Below are 18,549 nucleotides of genomic sequence, written 5' to 3' on the forward strand. Positions count from 1 at the left end.
AGCACCCGGAGGAGTGGGGACTATTGATCAGATGCGAGGGCTAAGGTTTGGACAGGCTACACAGATAGTTCGTGGCAGAGCCAAGACCAAAATCTAGGATGGCCCACCTCAGAGAGAACTTAGGTGGCGTTATTTCTCAGGGCCTTTCCGGCTCCGACCTCCCATCCCAAACCGCCAATGCCTCTCACCTGTTGCCCGCACGAGCCTCCTGGGGGTGCCCTGGAGCCCCTCTCTCTTCCGCTCTCCTGCACCCACGGCAGCCAGGGCGAGCTTCAAAAACAGAATGTCATTTCTTCTCTCCTTTATTTTTTAAAATATATTTTTATTGATTTCAGAGAAGAAGGGAAAAGGAGAGAGAGATAGAAGCATCGATGATGAGAGAGAATCATGGATCGGCTTCCTCCTGCACGCCCCACACTGGGGATCGAGCCTGCAACCCGGGCCTGTGCCCTGACCGGGAATCGAACCGTGACCTCCTGGTTCATAGGTCGATGCTCAAGCACTGAGCCACGTTGGTCAGGCCTTTCCCCTCTCCTTGAGGCCTCCATGGCTTCCCATAACACTCGGGTAAGTCAGCCTCTTTCCCTGGTCAGCCTTGCCCTGTGGTGACGGGTCACATGCTGGCTGCTGCTCAGAGGCACCCCGGGCACAGCCAGCCCCGCCAGCCTCCCACCACTGGGCCCCGGCGCCCACGTTACTGATATCATCACCATGTGTCGAGTCCTCGCCCCACCTGTGTCCTCAACTTTATGTGCATGGCTTGCCCCGACATTTCCCTCTTCTGACATGTCCCAAATTATTAAAAACAGCTGCTTTTGAGTTCATCGAATGAATCATGGAAAAACATCTTTTTCTGTCTATAAATAATTCCACCTCAAACGTTTCTGGGAGGATAGGAAGAATGCTGTGAGGAGCGCCCAGCACACACCCATCGGGGTACCACCTCTGGAACCCCCCAGCCTGAGACAGGATCTCGGGTCAGTCCACATGGGGTCAGTGGAGAAGGGCACCGGGAGTTGTAGGCGGCCTTCGACCACTCATTCTGCTACTTCTGGATAGTTTCACGTGATGTCACCCCCCTCCCCCGCCTCTGGTGTGTCACACACACACACACACACCCCTCCTCCCCCCCCCCCCCCCCCGCCCTGGCTGGGGCCGGATGCCCTAGGGAAGACACAGCCGCTGCCCCACACAGAGTGATCACAGGCTGGTTTTCAAGACAGACACACGGGAGCCCATTCAGCAACTAACTAGTGCCATTCGGAGCCCAATGTGGGACGCAGGGGAGAGCCAGGTGCGGGGCAGGTGCACAGCCGGCCCAGAGCAGACGCTGGCTCACTCAGCAGGTGCGCCCCCGAAGCCCCTCCCCCCTTTGCTGAAGGTGCATACAGGTGCCATCGTTTTCTCCGTAGACCTGACCTGGGGAAGGTCGGGAAGACCCACCTGGCGGAGGCAGAGCCTGAGTCGGCACCTTAGGTGGCGAGGCCTTGGGTAGAGACCTCCCCTTCTGGAGCAGGAGCGCCCCTCGTGACTATGGGAGGTTTTAGCATCTGCACGCTGGTGGCAATGTCACCAGGTGTGATGGTTGACAGCGACCTCAGAGATGAGCACGTCCAAAGAGAGACACAGCTGTGGCTCGTCTGCCGCTACGGACCACCCGCCCTTGTCCCGGCATCGCGGCGGCTGGGTGACCACACTGGCCCGGCCTCGGAGACTCCTGGGTGCAGCCGGCCCCCGGGCAGCCGCTGCCGCTGGTCAGAGGCTGAAGCCAGCTGTGTCGCTGGTCTCCCCAGGGCAGCGCCCTCACATCACAGCACCCAGCAGGGCGGAGCCCTGGAGGCCGCAGAGGCGAGCACGCCTACGCTTCTGACCCCCTGTGCAGTGCATTTTGGCTCTTTCCCTTCCAAATCCATTCACTCAGCAAGTGCCGCCTGCACACCTGCTCTGTGCCCAGCGGGTGGTGGGTCTGATACAAGAGGGAGCCTGATGTAGGTGCTCAGAGTCCAGGGGAGACACCTGGAAACAGGTCCCCGAGCAGGTGGCGACAGCCACACTCCGTGCCTCCCTTATCCCAGAGACCCCTGTCTCCCCCTCGCTTGATTCTTGGGGGCTTTGCCCACCGTGCTGGACACCTGTGTCCTCCTCACTCCCTGCTGCAGTCCTTGCCCCAAACGCCAGTCTTGTCCCCAGGGCTGCCCAGGCCCTAAGCCCACCCCCCCCCCCCCGCCCCGCAAGGCAGGCAGGTCCCTGGTCCCTCTTCAAGCGGCACCCTGGGGGCGTTGCTCACCACTGGTTCAGTGGGCCCAGGGAGACACTGATTTTTTATTAATGGAATCTTTTTTCTTTATTGTTCCAAATAAGGTCTATATTAGATGCACTGAACTGAACAGCAGGGGCTGGCTCTCATGTCCACCATTTGTAACAAGAAGACTGCCTGGCCAGTGTGGCTCAGTGGTTGAGCATCCACCTAGGAACCAGGAGGCCAAGGTTCCATTCCCAGTCAGAGCACGTACCCTAGTCGTGGATTCGATCCCCAGTAGGGGGCGCACAGGAAGCAGCCGATCCACGATTCTCTCTCATCTTTGATGTTTCTCTCTCTCTCCCTCTCCCTTCCTCTCTGAAACCAATAAAAATGTCTTTTTTTAGGAGAAGACTGGTTCCTCCTACGCCCTGCGGGGAGGAAGAGCCCGTGTGGACATAATTACAGAGTTGGGCTCAAAAGCCAGTTTCTAAGCTCCTTGTTTTTGTGATGAGGGCAGACATTCTCCACTTTCCTGCAGCTCACGTCCTTTCTTCCATGTTCATTGATGACACTCCAAACCAGACAAATTCTGGAAAGGAGTATTGGAGGGCTTGAAATTAGATCATAAAACAAAGCCCTTCTCCCCCGCGAACGGCCCGACCCGTGCGTGACGCGGTTCCAGAATTTCGCCGACCGCCCTGCACGTGTGTTCCTCGCGTGTGCTTGTGTCAGCATGCGGCGGCCATGGTAGGCGCCAGGGAGGACACCGCTCCCTCCGTGGGACAGAGCCAACGCCTTTCTCTCCATCGCTCTGGGGCCCCCGGGACAGCTTCCTGGTGCTGTTCACGCCTGCGGCGTCTCAGCGCTCTCGTGAGTGATCCGCCCTGATGCCGCTCACAGTCTCCCCGAGGGAGAGAAATCCCCGACGAGGAAACAAACATCGAATTACACCTCGGGATAAGTGCTAGTAAAGCACAGAAAGCTGGCGTGGGGAGAACAGGAGGCACCTGGGTTAGCTGGGGGAGGGGTGCTGCCGGGGAAAACTTTCTCTCAGGGGTTATATGAAACGGAGACTGGAAAAATAAGGAGCCTGTCCCCCAGAGGTTTTCGGTGGCAAGAGGAGCCAGTGCAAAGGCCCTGGGGTGGAAATGAGCTTGTCTTGTATGTGCAAAGCTTGGAAAGGGAGCAGGGGAGCTGGCAGGTGGCCAGTGAGGGCAAGGAGCCTCAGGATGAAGTTCAAGGGGAGGTAGGAGTTTGAGATGATGGAGGGGGAACCCCCACCCCCATTCTCAGTCGCAAGGAGAGGCCCATCTGGGGGCTGGATTATGTATTGGTTCACAAGGCTGCCATAACAAAGGACTGTGGTAGGGGCCAGGGGCGGAGAGGGGGGGCCTTGAACAGCAGAAATTTATTTTCTCCCAGTTCTGGAGGCCAGAGTCCGAGACCAGGGTGTCCGCAGGGTTAGTTTCTTCTGAGGCCGTCTCCTCGCCTCGTGGCTGGCTGGCTCCCCTCGTCCTCACGTGGTCTCCCCTCTGCCCGTGTCCTGATCTCCTCTTATAAAAACACCAGTCAGAATGGGTTAGGGCCCACCCCACTGACCTCCTTTTAACTTAATTACCTCTTTCAAGGCGCGCTCTTTCCAAATACAGCCACATTCTGAGGTCCTGGCGATTAGGGCTTCAGCATATGGATTGGGGGCAGGGGGGTGTCACAGTCCAGCCCATGGCAGGGACCTTCCCCGACCTAGTCACGGAGGACAGAGTTGGGGTTGCGGGTCAGCACATTCAAAATGCCCCGCAGGCCAGGGGAGACCGGTCCTCAGCCTCCTGCTCCCTCTTTGTCAGAAGGGTTGATTCGCAAGCCTTTAGGGGAGTCAGAGACTGGGTGGTACCAAGCTGGGACTTTCCCCCCCACCATCCGTCAGAGTCCTTGAAAGAGAAGTGGAAACCTTCCTGTCATGATTCAGGGGTGTTCATTCGGGGTCCCCCTGGCCCTCAACCACCAGGGCAGGGCAGCCAACAGTCTGGGCCGGGAGACAGTACCAAGCTGAATGAGGAAGGGGGCAGGGGCTGCCTAGCCAGTGGGCTGGGGAGGGAAGTTGGGGTGCTGGCCAGGCACATCCAGTCTCCCCAAGGAGGAGAGGCCCAGAACATGTTGTGTTGAATGAAATGGAGGAGAGAACCCCCAACCGACCTCACTGCTGCCTCCCCAAGTCCCCTTACACCGTGTGTGTGTGTGTGTGTGTGTGTGTGTGTGTGTGTGTTCGGCCGCAGAGCCAGGGGCAGCTAGCCCCCATGGCCGGCGGGCTGAGCTGCCTGCAGACCCCCACATTCGCCTCAAGTCGTCCCCTCCACCTTCTGCTGAGGGTACAAATAACTACAAGGAGGGAAAGGTCCTGGAGAGATCACCTTGCAATTCAGAAAACATAAAGCCTGCCTCCATCTCATTAGGATGGCCCTGGGGGAGGGGGAGACCTGGGTGGCATTTTGCATTGCGAGCCGAGCCGAGCTGAGTGTGCGGCCTCTCTAATTTTGGTTCTGAGCAGTTGGAAAGTTTGCAGTTGGAACAGAAGACCCAACTTCAAAGGCACTGCCTGCTGCTGGCCGAGCAGAGGGAGTTGCAGGAGCAGCTAGGGAGTAGGGAGGGGGGCTCGGTGGCCTTGGGCACAATGGGGTTGGGCTGGAGCAAAGGCCTGGGGGCCACAGGGGGCGCAGCCTCAGAACCTGCTGTGCCTTTTAGGGGATCAGTGAAGCTGCTCCTGGGAGGACAGCTAATTGAGGCAGTGGCCTTGTCCTTAGAAAGTGAGCTTTTGTCCAGCCTGGGCCCTCCTGGGGCACTCACGGGGCAGAGCTCTGGCCTGGGCTGTCCCAGGCACCCCCCCACCCGTTCTGCCCCTATAGAAACAGGGCCTCTTGGGAGGCGGCTGCTCCCTTCCTCCCAGAATTGGGAGGAGGCAGCTCCAGTCCCTTTCAGCTCAAAAGGCAGGGGGATTGGGTTTCGGGGTTCCCAGGAACAGTCGTCCTGCCCGCCTCCCTGGAGGACAAATGTCCACTTAGCCACTGGGCTGCTGGGACAGGTGGACAGCCAGGGGGTGTGGGGGGTCCCTCCCTCTCTCCTTCCTCCCTTCTGCCCTGCTGGCCTTGGGGCTGAGCGCTCACCTTCCAGCTCCCTTTCCAGAGGAGGTGGCAGCTAGGAGACCAGGAGTCACCATGACAACAAATCTCCTAAGCAAGCCAGAGCCCCCGGCTCCCCCTCATCTGTGCCCAGGCAATTGGGGGTCATCATTTCTCAACCACTATGAATGTTCTGAAGGTCAAGACCCCCCTCCTCAGTAGGAGGTATGCAGTGGGTAAATCAGTACATTGGTGGATGGATAGGTGGGTGGCTAGAGATGGGAGGAAGGAAAGAAGTGGTGCACACATGAATAATGAATGGATAGGCAGATGCTGGGGAAGGACAGAAGGAAGGTAAGGAGATGGGCGGGTGTGGAAGTGAGTGAGTGGCTGAACAAGGGTAGCGGATGGCTACGTGGGTAGATGCATGATGTTCAAAAGAGATGCATCCTAGCTAGGTGTTACCGGGCTATGTGGATGGATGGATGGATGGATGGATGGATGGAGAAGGACGGGCAGGTTTGAAAGGAGACAAGTTGGGAAACAGCACCAAATCCTTGGTTCTGCTGTAGGATCTTTCCAGGAACCAGGAAGGCTCCCTCCCCTAAGGCAAGTGGCAGATCTAGGACAGTGGTTCTCAACCTTCCTAACGCCGCGACCCTTTACTACAGTTCCTCATGTTGTGGTGACCCCCAACCATAAAATTATTTTTGTTGCTGCTTCATAACTGTAATGTTGCTACTGTGATGAATCGTCATGTAAATATCTGATATGCAGGATGTATTTCCATTGTGACAAATTGAACATATTGAAAGCATAGTGATTAATCACAAAAACAATAGGTAATTATATATGTGTTTTCCGGTGGTCTTAGGCGACCCCCGTGAAAGGGTCGTTAGACCCCCAAAGGGGTCGCAACCCACAGGTTGGCGACCCACAGGTTGGCGACCCACAGGTTGAGAACCGCTGATCTAGAAGGTCCCCAGCTCCCCTCGCCCCATAGACGCTGTGATCTGACAGCTTGCTGCAACTAAGACCCCTGAGCCCAAGGGAAGAAAGAGCCTGGTCTCCAACCATTAAATGCCTGCAGTGCCCCAATCATTGCCACTAACAAAGACAGATGTCGCGGCCTGGGGGGCATGGGTCTGGCAGTTGCTAAATGCCCAGAATGCTCCCACCACTGCCATTCTCCACCTGCTGGACTCGCCATGCCTGCCGGGTCTCTCTGCCGCTTCCCCTTGTGGAACAGTCTGTAGGCCAAGGAAGGCAGCTATGCCCACGGGCCCTGCCCTGCCTGGTCGCTGGTGCTTTGCTTGTCCAGCTCTGGCTCCCTCTCCCCTTGGCCTGTGCGCTCCTGCCCCCTGGTGGGAGCCACGACAACTGCAGCACACAGGGCGGGGCGGGGTGGATGGAGGCTTTTCCTGCAGCCAGAGGCCTGTGCGTGTGTGTGTGTGTGTGTGTGTGTGTGTGTGTGTGTGTGTGTACACTCACGCTCTCACACTTCTCTTGGCCTCAAAGATTAGAGATGGACGGAAAACTCTGAAAGGCCCATAGCAGCTCCTCCAATGGAAGGGGTTATTATTATAATTACTGTGATTATTGTTATCCAGAGGATCATGCTTGCCTGACGTCCTGTACAAAGCAGGCCCATTTCCTTCAGCCTGTTGTTTGTGTCTGAGGGACTTCATCTTTGCTCATAATAACTAACATTTGCAGGGCTCTTTGTGCTGCAAAGCTGTGTCCCATCCTTCGCCTGTCTCCACGGCACAGACAACCCGGGGAGGTGGGAACGAACGAGAGCAGAGGCCCAGAGAGGTTAAGTGGCCTGTCCAAGGTCGCACAGCTAAAAGGCGGCAGAGCCGGGATTCGAACCCGGGTCACCTGCGTGAACATTCCCATTCATTTCCCCACGTTTTTGACATCTCATCTCTCGGGAGGGCAAAGGCCCTTTATTAAACGTTCGCCCTTTGCTGCTGATGTTTATTGAAAAGTCCGTGCTGCCCTGAAAAGAAGGGAAGTGGTTGAAGACCTGAGTGTTAGAGGTGACGTTAGGCATCCCAGTCTAGACGATGCGTACACCTGGACACCTCCAAGTCCCGGGCAGTGAATGGCAAGCGTGTGGCCCTCATGGCTAGTGGCTCAGCTGGGCTGATGCCAGCATCCCCTGGTCACCACTTGCCCCATCCACTTCCCCGTGTGACCATGTCTCTGGGAAGGGCGGGCAGGTCACACACGGAGGGACAAACACAGGAGTGAGTCCAAGGGTGGAGGCGATTATAGAGCACACCCTCCCTGTAGCCTCCCTGCGAGGTGTCATGAGGCTCTGGGTGCTCAGATTGGAGTGTGTCCCTCACCCAGCAGGAAGTCGCCTGCCCTGCCCACCCTCAGGCCCTGAGTCCCTTCTCTCAGACCGGGCAGAAACCTTGGCGGCAGGCCCGAAGGAGGAAGTGTGGGAAGGTCTGGCCGGGTCCACCGGCTGCGTTCCACATTCCACAGACGGGCAGGCACGCTGAGAGCCGGGAGAGGACTGAGACTTCCCCAAGTCACCCGGCCGCCTGGGAGCAGCAGCAGCATGTGGGCCCCTAACTCATAGGCCCCGGCACTGGTTTTAGCCCTAGGCAGAGGCACCCCCACCCCGTCACCCCCTCTCCCCTCCCCCGCCTCCCCGAGCCTCTGCCTGCCTAGGGCACCCGGGGCCCAGGCCCCACGGGCAGGCTGTCCAGGTGGATGCCCCGGGGATGCTCAGATGCTGAAGAAATTCATCTCCAACCTGGGAACCTGGGAGGCCGGGAGGCCAGCGGAGGGTGGCCCAGGGATCGGGGGGCTGGGGGCTGGGGGCTGGGGGCCTGGCTCTGGGCTAGCATTGTGGGCCTGGCCTGCCGGCCTCCAGGCCAGCAGCAGCTTCCTTCCCAGGGCAAGTGTACAGAGGGGACCCAGCTGCCAGGACTTCCTCACTGACCTTCGGCAGCAGACAGAAGGCATGGACAGAGCTTTTGATTCTGGAAGTCTCCCCAGAAGACTTCAGTCCACATGCCTTTTGCACAGAATCTTTTGTGGGCCACACATCTCCCAGGTGCTGACCTCGTTTCTCTGTGTCTCTCCCTCCCCAGAGGACACGTGCGAATTGCCAGCCCCTCCCACTCTCTTCCTGAGCCACGGGCCACAGGCTGGGGCGTCTGGCTCTCCTCTGGCGCTGTCGGAAGGCAGGGGCTTGAAAGGCCTTGAGAGTCTAGTAGTAACTGTTGTGCCCATGAATTAGACCCGGATTCTGGGGGGCCCATGAGGTTAGGGCCTAGCGCACCCCACTCCCAGCCACCTCCGGGGGCTCTGTCTCACCATGCCCTCCAGCCACGAGGCAGGCAGCAGGCTCCCTGCTTTGGGGTCCGGAGAGTGCTCTGAGCATGGTCCCGTCACCCAGAGAAATGTGTGCAGACTCGGTGGACAGGGCCTGGGCTCAGGTGGCCACCTTGTCCGGCTTTGGGTTCCTCGAGAAGCCGGCCCCCAGACAAGGCGTTTATTTGAAAGGTCATTTCCGGAGGCTCTGGGGAGCATGGATCTTTCTGGTAATGCGTGTCACCCTGGGTGTGGACTCCTCCACCTGGCATCGTTTGCCGTCCGAGGTGCTGTAGTCGGTGGCGACCCCCAGCATCTGTGGGTCTGATCAGAGGCCAGCCTTGGAGTCAGGCTCCTGGTCTGAGTCCCAGCTCTGCACTGACCACCTGTGAGCCCGGGCACGGTTCGATTCCCGGTCAGGGCACATGCTCGGATTGTCGGCTGGATCCCCAGTGTGGGGCGTGCAGGAGGCAGCTGATCAATGATTCTCTCTCATTGTTATTTCTATCCCTCCCTCTCCCTTCCTCTCTGAAATCAATAAAAATATTTTTTTTCCCAAAAAGTAGAAAATTGTTAGCCAAAAACATTGACATTTCCCCCCCAAAAAAACTTTGCAAAATGCCAGTCTTCAAAATGAATGAAAGCAGGACTGCTTGGAGGTATTGGAAGGTGTAGAATAGAGCCCTGCCCACTCCCTCCTGCCCACAGAAGCCCCAGAGCTGTGCCAGCTCTGGGAGTCCCCGAAGGCTGGCACGGCGACACTGGTCCCCGAGGGCCTAGGAAAGCAGACTGCGCCCATATCCAGAGGCAGGGGGTGGGGGAGGGGAAGGTGTTCAGATAGTGGCCCGCTTCTCCTGCCCAGGCCTGGGGATGAGCATTGTCCCGGTGCCCTGGCAGGTGCCCGGCCAAACTTCCTGTCCCCACCGAGCCTCACAGCCCCACCCGTCTCCTCGCAGGCTGACGCCAAGATGGTGTGCGACGTGGTGAGTCGGATGGAGGACACCGAGCCCTTCTCTCCAGAGCTGCTGTCCGCCATGGTGCGCCTCTGGGGCGACTCGGGGATCCAGGAGTGCTTCAACCGCTCTCGGGAGTATCAGCTCAATGACTCTGCCAAATAGTGAGTGACCCGGGCGGGAGGGCGGCCGCCGGTGGGACAGGGACCGCGTGGAGGGCAGGGCTTGGGTGGGGCTGAGGTCAGAGCCGCTGGGACAGCCAGCAGGGCCCAGGGCCAGTGCCACTGAAGCTCAGCCCCTCCACGTGCCCCCAGAACCCACGTCATCCCCGCCCCAGACACTTGGGGAGCCTCCCCCGTGGGCTGTGTGCGGCTCCTGCCCCCCGGCACCAGGAGTGGATGCCTGGCTGGCCCTGGGGGAGCCCAATCCTGATTTCCCAGATCCCATCCTGGCTTTGGGTTCAAACCTCACCCCTACAGACCCCAAAGCCTTCCAGGGGCTCGGCCTGGGCGGGTGGGGTGCAAAGGCCTGGTCCGTCTCCAGAAGTGGGGGGCATGATGCAGAAGACCTGGTCCCAGGCAGGCCAGCCACTGCCCCCTCTGTGACCTAGGCCCTCCCTTCCCACGGACCCCTGGGTAAACTCGCAGCAGGTATAGCAGGGCGGGCAGATGCTCGGGGCCTCTTGGAAACACTATAGCGACTCGAGTGTGGACTCTGGGGCCAGGTGTCCAGGTTCAAGGCCCAGCTCCCGGCCAGGCAAGGTGCTGACTTTCATTGACCCTGAGCTCTGTAATCCGTAGAAGAGTACATTTAGCTTGGAAATTAAAGACGCCACTTGGTCACACGTGAAGAACAGAGGCCAGGTGTTGGCCATTATCGTTTTGTCACGAAGCAACGACAGAGCAGCATCCTAAGCCCGTTAGCCTCATTGGAGAGTCTGGTCTCGTCTGAGCGTCCCTGGAGCCGTGCACAGAGGCCGTCGTGGTCTGAATTAGAGGCTCTTCGAGGATGTGCGGCCACCCTCCCACCCCCCGTGGCCAAGGTGGTGCCATCATCCCCTCCCTGGCCTTCGAGGGGCCCTGGGGGGGACCGGGTTCTGAAGCGGGTGGCCCAGCAAGCCCCGAGCTGTGCCTACAGCCTGCCCCACGGTCCCCTGTGTGTTGCCGTCCCCAGCTACCTGGACAGCCTGGATCGGATCGGGGCCAGCGACTACCAGCCCACCGAGCAAGACATCCTCCGAACCAGGGTCAAAACCACCGGCATCGTAGAAACCCACTTCACATTCAAGAACCTTCACTTCAGGTGAGGCCCGGGGGACTTGCGAGCCCCAACCAGGGCGCCGGGCCATGGGCAGTGCCAACCCCTCAGCCTCAGCCCCAGATAGAGGCCTGCCTCTGGAGCTCTGTGGGGACAGGCAGGTAGCTAGGAGAAGGGACCTGTCTGTAGGTCTGTTTCCCACCAAGTTCAGGGCAGGGTCAGCAGGAGGACTTCCCGGAAGAGGGGTCCTGGAGTGGGGCTCTGAGGCACGGGGAGGGAAGCCCGTCCCTGGTGACCTCTGGTGGGGGGGGAGAAGGTGGGTCACCTCCCAGGACACCTTGTGGGGAGGGGTGGGGGTGAGCCATGGGTAAGCCCAAACAATAGCCGTGAGACCCCCAAGGACCCATGTAATCTCAGCTGGAAGGGGCTTAGGGATCCGCTGACCCACCTCCCAGCACATCTGGGGGAACTGAGGCCTGGGAGGAGCAAGGCTCTCCCCAAGAGCAGAACAGAGCAGCTCTGAGCGCCTCCGCACGGGAGCCCCAGGTGTGCGGCTGGACTTCTCAGACGCTGGCGGGAGGTGGCATGGCCACCCGGGGTGACCTCGCACCCTGAGGCCTGGGAGCCCCTGTCCTGCCCCACATGCCTATAGGTCTGATTCCTGGGTGTCGGGTGGAGCAGGGGAGACACAGGTAGAATCCTGTGTCCTGGCCAGGTGAGGCGCACCCTTAGGAGGGCAGGTGCTGGACTCCCTGAGTGCAAGCCCCACCCCCTGAACGGCTGTGTCGGTCTTTGAGCACCGGGAGCGGGGCTCCTGGGGCTGCTCGGGGCAGGTGCCAGCTCCTCCTCCTCCTCCGGCCCCGGAGCTTGACCGGGCACCCCCTCCCACCGGCCTGGGCCCCACTGCCCACCACCCCAGCTTCCCTGTCTCCCCGCAGGCTGTTTGACGTCGGGGGCCAACGGTCTGAACGCAAGAAGTGGATCCACTGCTTCGAGGACGTCACGGCCATCATCTTCTGCGTCGCACTCAGCGGCTATGACCAGGTGCTCCACGAAGACGAGACCACGGTGAGTGGCCTGTGCCCGCCAGGTGTGAGCGCAATGGGGCAGGACCATAATGAGTGGCCCGTGCCCACCAGGCGTGGCCGCTATGAGGCGAGACCACGGTGGTGGTCCACGCAGCTCCATAGCGTCTGAGGTTCCCGCGGTTGGGGGAATGTCTGGTGACGCCGGTACAGAAAAGGCAGCCACAGGCCGGCAGCTTGGGCGGGGGCCATGGGCGTCTGCTCACAGGCACCTCCCCCCCGCCGCCTGCCCCCCGACTCTGGGTCTCAGGCAGTAAATGCCTCTCCGGTAAACAGGGCAGAGTCTGAGGGCAGCAGGCCAGGCCCAGAGCAAGCCAGTCCTAGAAGAATGGGGGGGGGGGGGGGGTGTCCTGCAAGAATGTGCATGAGACGGAAGCAGCGGTTCTTAGGCCTGACAGCCGTCCCTGAGGTTGGCTGGGCTGCTCCCCGGAGAGGCCTGCGGGGTGGGTGGTAGGCAGGGAGGAGGGCAGGGCGGCGGGCACCTCCGGAGGAGACCAGCCCAGGTTCCTGCCTCTAATGTGCGAGAGTGGCCATCTGGCCTCAGCGGGGGTCCCTCAGCTGGCGAGGGTGCTGCGTCGCTCTGGTCCTAGTCCTGGTTTGCTGCCGAATGCAGGCAGCACCCTCTCTGCCTCGGTTACTGTTACCTGCCAAAGCCGGGGGCGGGCGGGGGGGGAGTAGTACCTACCTGTGGGGTCACTGGCGATGGACTAGAGCGTCCAGGTGAAGGTTCCTGGCATGGCCACGCCGAGTTGGTGGTTGTCCTGACCTGGGGGTCCACTGAGAGTCCCCGTCTGGTCTCCAGCCCACAGGGCGGGGGGCCTGCTCGCACAGCCTGCCAGGGAAGCCGGGTGCTGGTGCGGTCCACCCCGAGGGCGCCGAGACAAGCCCACAGCACCTCCTAGGAGTGGGGCTCCTGGGCTGTGGGGTCACGCCCTTGGCATTGGTCAGCTCCTGTCGGCAGCACACACAGGCCCTAAGCCCCGAGCCTCTCGGGCAGCACTGAGGTTGGAGGGAGGCCTGCGTCATGCGGGGGGCCTGTCCTCTCTGGGTCAGTTTCCTCATCAGTCCTGCCTGCTGGTCCCCCGGCTGCAGTGAAGGTCTGACGGGCCGCGGGGTGGGGGCTGCGGGGTGCAGTGCTATTGGGAGAAGCAGCCGCCGTCCTGAGGGACCAACACACCATGGGGCTTTTGGCAGATGGGGGCCGAAGCCGCTGCCCCGGTGGGTGGCCTGGACTCGCACCACAGGCTGGCGTGTCCACCGTGCCCTTCCTCCTTCAGGCCCAGCTGCACCCCTGAGTTGGGGTTCAGCAAAGCCCTGCCTTGTCCTGGGGGAGGCGTCTGGGGCCTCAGCCGTGCAGCTCTTTCTGGTGGCGCCGTCTTCATGAGTGACCGCGGCAGGTTGTGGCATCTCCGGCGTGGGGGGTGGGCGGGGGAGAGACGTGCACCCCGTGTTGTGCTTGGACCCGACTCTCTGGCCGCACCGCAGCCCAGGATGGCTCCTGGCTGCCCTCTCGATGTGCGCACGGGGCTGCCCCGGCCCCTGTGTCACTGTCCCCTTGGTCCACTGTGCTTTCCAAGCCGCCGTTCACGGTCTGAGTGGCCACCCCTGTGGTCTGAGCTCCATCCACTCGGCTCACCTCTCCCTGCGGCGCCGGGAGTGGGAAGCAGAGCTGTGTGTTTCCAAGAAAGTGAAGGGCTGGAGAGTGGCTGGGGGGGACGGCTTTTCTCCCTGAACGGGCCTCTCCCCTAGGACCTGCCGGACAGGCCGGTGGACAGCTCCAACCCAAGTCCCAGGCCGCCGGTCACGGGCAGGGCTCTCCCGCGCCTCTGCAGCAGGGCAGGCGCAGAGGGATGTCTGGGTGGGTCTGGCAGCCACGGGGCAGAAGCTCCATGGCCCTCAGGTCTCCGTGAACCATGGGGCTGGGCAGATGCCAGGCCCCGAGCTCGGGCAGCCTTTCCCGTCTGCCTGCCCTGTCCAGCCTGGCCAGCCATCTGCAAACTCCTCACCAGCCCTTGCTGCTGAGCTGGGCAGTGTCCTGGGCGCTTTCCTTCCATGCTCCTCCTCCTTCCTGCCTTTCCTGTCCCTCTCACTCACCTCCCCTCCTCCCCGTGTGCCCTGCCTTCTTCGCCGGGGCTGGAGCGGAGGACCTTGGGGAAGCCGAGGCAGGTGGGCCCAGGCTGGGGACAGGCTCCTCCTGGGGCCCTTCCTCCCCAAAGCAGGCAGCTGGACCACCCAGGAAAGAGCAGCGCCCCCTCTGGGGCAGGAATGGGCTTTAGAGCTGGACAGCAGCCCACGAAGGCGACTCATCGCCCACAGCAGCGAGAGCAACGCCGTTGCTACAGAACTAAGCCGACGACCGTGTGTCCAGGACGCGCAGCTGCACTGGGCGGCTGGGAACCGGACGGACGTGGCCCAGGGTCCAGCGCTGGCCCTGCCACTGTGTCATGAGGCAGCCGCCCGACGTCCTGCTCCTTCAAAGGGTGACAGTGGGCACTCAGCCTGGCGCGGCTGTGAAGAGCAGCCTGCACTTGGGACTCCACGCAGCGCATAACAACGATCGCGCTCCTCTGTCCGGGAGTGTGGCTGAAGGACAAGTTGTGGGCTACGGACTCTGCCCTGACCAGCCCCACCGGTCCCTCCCTGGCCTGAGGCGAGAGTCTGGACTGCCCGGGACAGGTGCCCGGAGGTGGCTCCTGGAGCTGGTGGCTGCCGCCCACCGCCCACTGCCCACCACCCAGCCACCGTGTCCACCGCACCCGGGAGCCCGGGGTCTCATCCTGCCCTCGTACCCCAGTGGCCTCGGGGGCCCTGGGCCTCAGCCTGCCACAACGTCACCACCACCGCCGGCACCACCACCGACAGGGCCCTAATTTGCCAAACCAAGGCCAAATCATGAGCAGATTCTGAGAGACCCTCCAAGCCGGGCAGGTATGAAGCACCTCCCTCCAGTGCAACCACCAGCTAAGAGTTGAAAGCAGCAGGTCCCCGGGGCACCGCGGGTGACTTTGCTGTGATGCCTGCCCCGCCCACTCTCGCCTCTCACCCTCTCCAGCCGCTGGGCTCAGGCTGGTCCTCCCCCCCTCGCGTCCATCTCCAGCCACGCAGTCCGCGGTCCCTCGGTGGCCATGGCCTCTGAGCCTGCACGGGGGCCCCGGGCTGGACCTGCGTTGACTTCCCGGCCCTGTTACCCGTTGAACCAATTTTTCAGGGCCCCCCCCCCTCTTTCTCTCATGTTTTCTGCTGGGCTTTTATCTTCCTCTCTGTTTTCTTCTGTTTTGCTGGGTTAAGCCGCTCACCCAGAGCCGAACCTCCTGCCCAGCCATGACCCAGCCATGGCCCAGCCACCCAACCCAGTCTCCACCCACACCAAGGCCACAGCAAGATCACCCCCCAGGCGCTGTCTGTCCCCTTGTGTCTGCTTCCAACTCTGGATTAATTCGAGGACCTCTTCGTCCTCGGTTAATGTGCCCCAACTGAATGCGTGCCCCCCCACCCCCGCTGGCCAATCGGAATGAGGCCCCGGTAGAGGGATCTGCATGGCCCACAGTTCCGTGTAGACGTGTTGGATAGTGGTGTGGCCCTGCCCCGAGTGCATGGTGCATGTCCTCTCCGTGAGCTGGAGACCTCGCTGCCCCAGCCGGGTCGGCCCTCTGGGGGAAGAGGGCTGGGGCAGCGTTCCCCTCCCCGCTCGCCCGGCTCCACTCCAACCTGCCTGCGTGTAGAATGAGGCGGGGACCGCACCCGCTTGTCCTTGTGGGTCCTCCTGTCTCCGTCCCTCGGTGGTGCGTCCCGCCGCGTCGGCGGACATTTCCTCGGCTTGTCCCGCTGTGCGGTGGCCACGGTGGGTCGGCCCGCGCACCGGCGCTCACCCGCCTCTCCGCTCTGTTGCAGAACCGCATGCATGAGTCCCTGAAGCTCTTTGACAGCATCTGCAACAACAAGTGGTTCACGGACACGTCCATCATCCTGTTTCTCAACAAGAAGGACCTGTTCGAGGAGAAGATCAAGAAGTCCCCGCTGACCATTTGCTTCCCCGAATACACAGGTAGGGACGCAGGAGCCTGGCCGCTGGGCGCCCAGGGGAGCAGGCCCCCATCCGGAACTCAGCCTCCCCATGCGCGCCCTGAGGGTGCGCCGGACTCAACCACAGAGAAGCCAACACAAAACCAAAGGCACCCCCCTGCAGCCAGAAGTGGGTGGGACTCAGCAGCCCCACACCCCCAGCCAGCCCCCTCTTAGCTATAAGTTGGGGGTGCGGGGATCCTGCCCTGGCTGACCTCCGCTGTGGCCTGGGAGGCAGCGGGAGCAGGCGGGGTGGGTCGGGCACCAAGGCTGGCTTGGCGCTGAGGAGGCCTGAGTGAGTGCCTGCAGGCCCCTCCAGCCCAGATCTGGGGAAGAGCTGTGGGCTGGCAGACCCTGGTGCCTGAGGGGCGGGAACCCCCTCCAGGGAGGCCACTCCCAGTCTGCACAGCAGCCACCCCGGCTTAGCTCCAAAATCCAGCCCCCCTTCCTGCCCTCCCTCCGAGGGTCCTGGCAGCCCTGCCCGTGCCTGGGCCCCAGTTCCTGGAGCCTGGGGGTGCTTCCATGCAAAGCCCCCAGTTCTCCCCCCCAAACAGCGGCTGCTTTCCTGGAAACCCTCTGCCTGGGCTCCCCCAGGAGCAGAGCAATGTGCACACCCCGAGGGAGGTAGCTAGTCGGGGGCCGGATGGTGAGCCTGAGAGAGGCGAGGGTGAGGAGAAGGAGACCAAGGTGGCTCACCGGCAGCACAGTTTCTACCCACCGGGGCCTGCGCTGGGGGGTCACGGACAAGAGAGGACCCGCCTGCAGGGCCTGCGGCTGAGCGGTTGCGTTTCCCTCCCCGCGTCGGGTTTCTGCTTCGGTTGTCACCGGGAGGCCCCGGTAGTGGCCTCGCCTCACCCGTCCCCTTCCTCCCGCCTTCTCCCGCAGGCCCCAGCGCCTTCACGGAAGCCGTGGCCTACATCCAGGCCCAGTACGAGAGCAAGAACAAGTCAGCCCACAAGGAGATCTACACCCACATCACCTGCGCCACCGACACCAACAACATCCAGTTTGTCTTTGACGCCGTGACGGACGTCATCATCGCCAAAAACCTGCGGGGCTGTGGCCTCTACTGAGCCCCGGCCTGGCCTCCCGCCCGCCACCCCACCCGGCCCGTGCCCCCCACCCCCGGGAACCAGAGCTCAGGCCTCTCAGACTCTGCACCAGCAAGCACGGCGGCTGGCACCGAAGGGGGAGGGACCGTCCGCGGCCGCCCGGCCCCAGACATCAGAGCACATGGTGACACGGGCTGGGCAGGGTTCGAGTACCCGCGACACGCCTGGGGCGGGCCACCCCTGCCTGCCTGCCTGCCTGCAGCTCCCTTGCCAAGTGCTTTATCCTCAGGAGGGAGCCAGGGCCGCCGTCGGGGCCCCGGTTGGGCAACCCCTGCACACGGTGACTCAGACTGGAAGTGCCAGGGTTGTGCAGGTGGCAGGGGCAGCCGTGGGGCGGGGCGCTGGAAGGGGAGGGGCAGTGGGAACCATCGCTCATCTTTTCCTGGGGTCTCTCTAGTCCGGGCAGCTCCGTCATCAAAAGCCAGGCCAGGACTGGGCCTGCTGTGCGTGGGTCCGAGGGCTCAGGCCTGGGTGAGCGCCTCCTCCTCCCCCCCGCCCCCCTTGGATCTCAGCCCTGGGGTGCAAGCCCTTCCTTCTCCGGGCCCTCCTTCCATGCACACCCTTAGGGAGCCCTCATCCGGGACTCCTCGTGGGTCTGGAAAAGGTTCTGGTTCTGAGACTGACTGACTGCAAAGGCATGTGGTGGACGATGGGAGGGCTGGAGTCCCGCGGTGCCTGGACAGCGGCCAGGGAAGAGGTGGGCGGTGGGGATGCCGAGGGGAGGTAGCGCGTGTCCACGGCGATGGGGCCTCACGCCCGTCCTTGCAGGCCCAGGTGACCCATCGCCTTCCCCGTCTCCGCGTCTCAGGCGGCTGCTCCGGGTGTTCGTAGCTGTGCTTTTCCTTCTGAAGTTACAGCGAATTCGACTCAAGCCGGCAGGGGCTGGGTGGAGGCTGTGCAGGGTGGAGACGGGAGGGGGTGGACCCAGCCCCTGAGGCCAGTCCCCAGCTTCCCTCCCTCTTGGTGTCCCGCCAGCCCCTGGGGCAGAGGAGGGCAGGTGTCGGGACCGCCACCCTGCAGTGTGCACTGGCAGGGGCCCAGGCTGGCTCTCCCATCTATCCCCTCTCCCAAGAGAGTCCCCGGACCTCTGGAGGGGCTTCGGTAGGCATGGGTGGGGAACCTCCGGCGACCCAGGCCTGGGCTGGCCTCCGGAATCGGCACTTCAGTTGGCTGATGCCCATGGCCCGCAGCCCAGGCAGCCCCTGTATGCCCATGGGAAGAGCGCCTTGAGAGGGTTCCGGCTCCCTCCTCGAGCCTCTGCCCTTCCAGCCACCCCGGGACCCCCAGGGTCGCCCCCTGACTGCCAGCAGCTCTGGGCGGGCCCCTGGTTCCTCCAGGCCCCCGGTTCTGGGTGGTGCCTGGCAGATGCACAGCGCCATCCCTCGTGCCAAG

At 62.1% G+C, this 18,549-nt stretch overlaps 1 protein-coding gene across 2 annotated transcripts in view; it reads left to right on the forward strand.

The window, feature by feature from the left end:
- Positions 1-18,549, forward strand: part of GNAO1 (G protein subunit alpha o1) — a 116,067-nt gene that overhangs the window by 86,858 nt on the left and 10,660 nt on the right. The window contains exons 4-8 of one of the 2 annotated variants that reach the window (XM_081106657.1): positions 9,645-9,805; positions 10,815-10,943; positions 11,837-11,966; positions 15,875-16,028; positions 16,931-17,191. In XM_081106657.1, the coding sequence (XP_080962783.1) occupies positions 9,645-9,805; positions 10,815-10,943; positions 11,837-11,966; positions 15,875-16,028; positions 16,931-17,118 (762 nt within the window). In that variant the 3' untranslated portion in view covers positions 17,119-17,191. Of the gene's footprint in view, positions 1-9,644; positions 9,806-10,814; positions 10,944-11,836; positions 11,967-15,874; positions 16,029-16,930; positions 17,192-18,549 lie in introns of those variants that run through there. The other variant, XM_081106656.1, reaches the window with a different exon arrangement.

The sequence above is a fragment of the Myotis nattereri genome (assembly GCF_964212035.1).
Source record: "Myotis nattereri genome assembly, chromosome: 15".
In the NCBI taxonomy this organism is placed as follows: domain Eukaryota; kingdom Metazoa; phylum Chordata; class Mammalia; order Chiroptera; family Vespertilionidae; genus Myotis; species Myotis nattereri.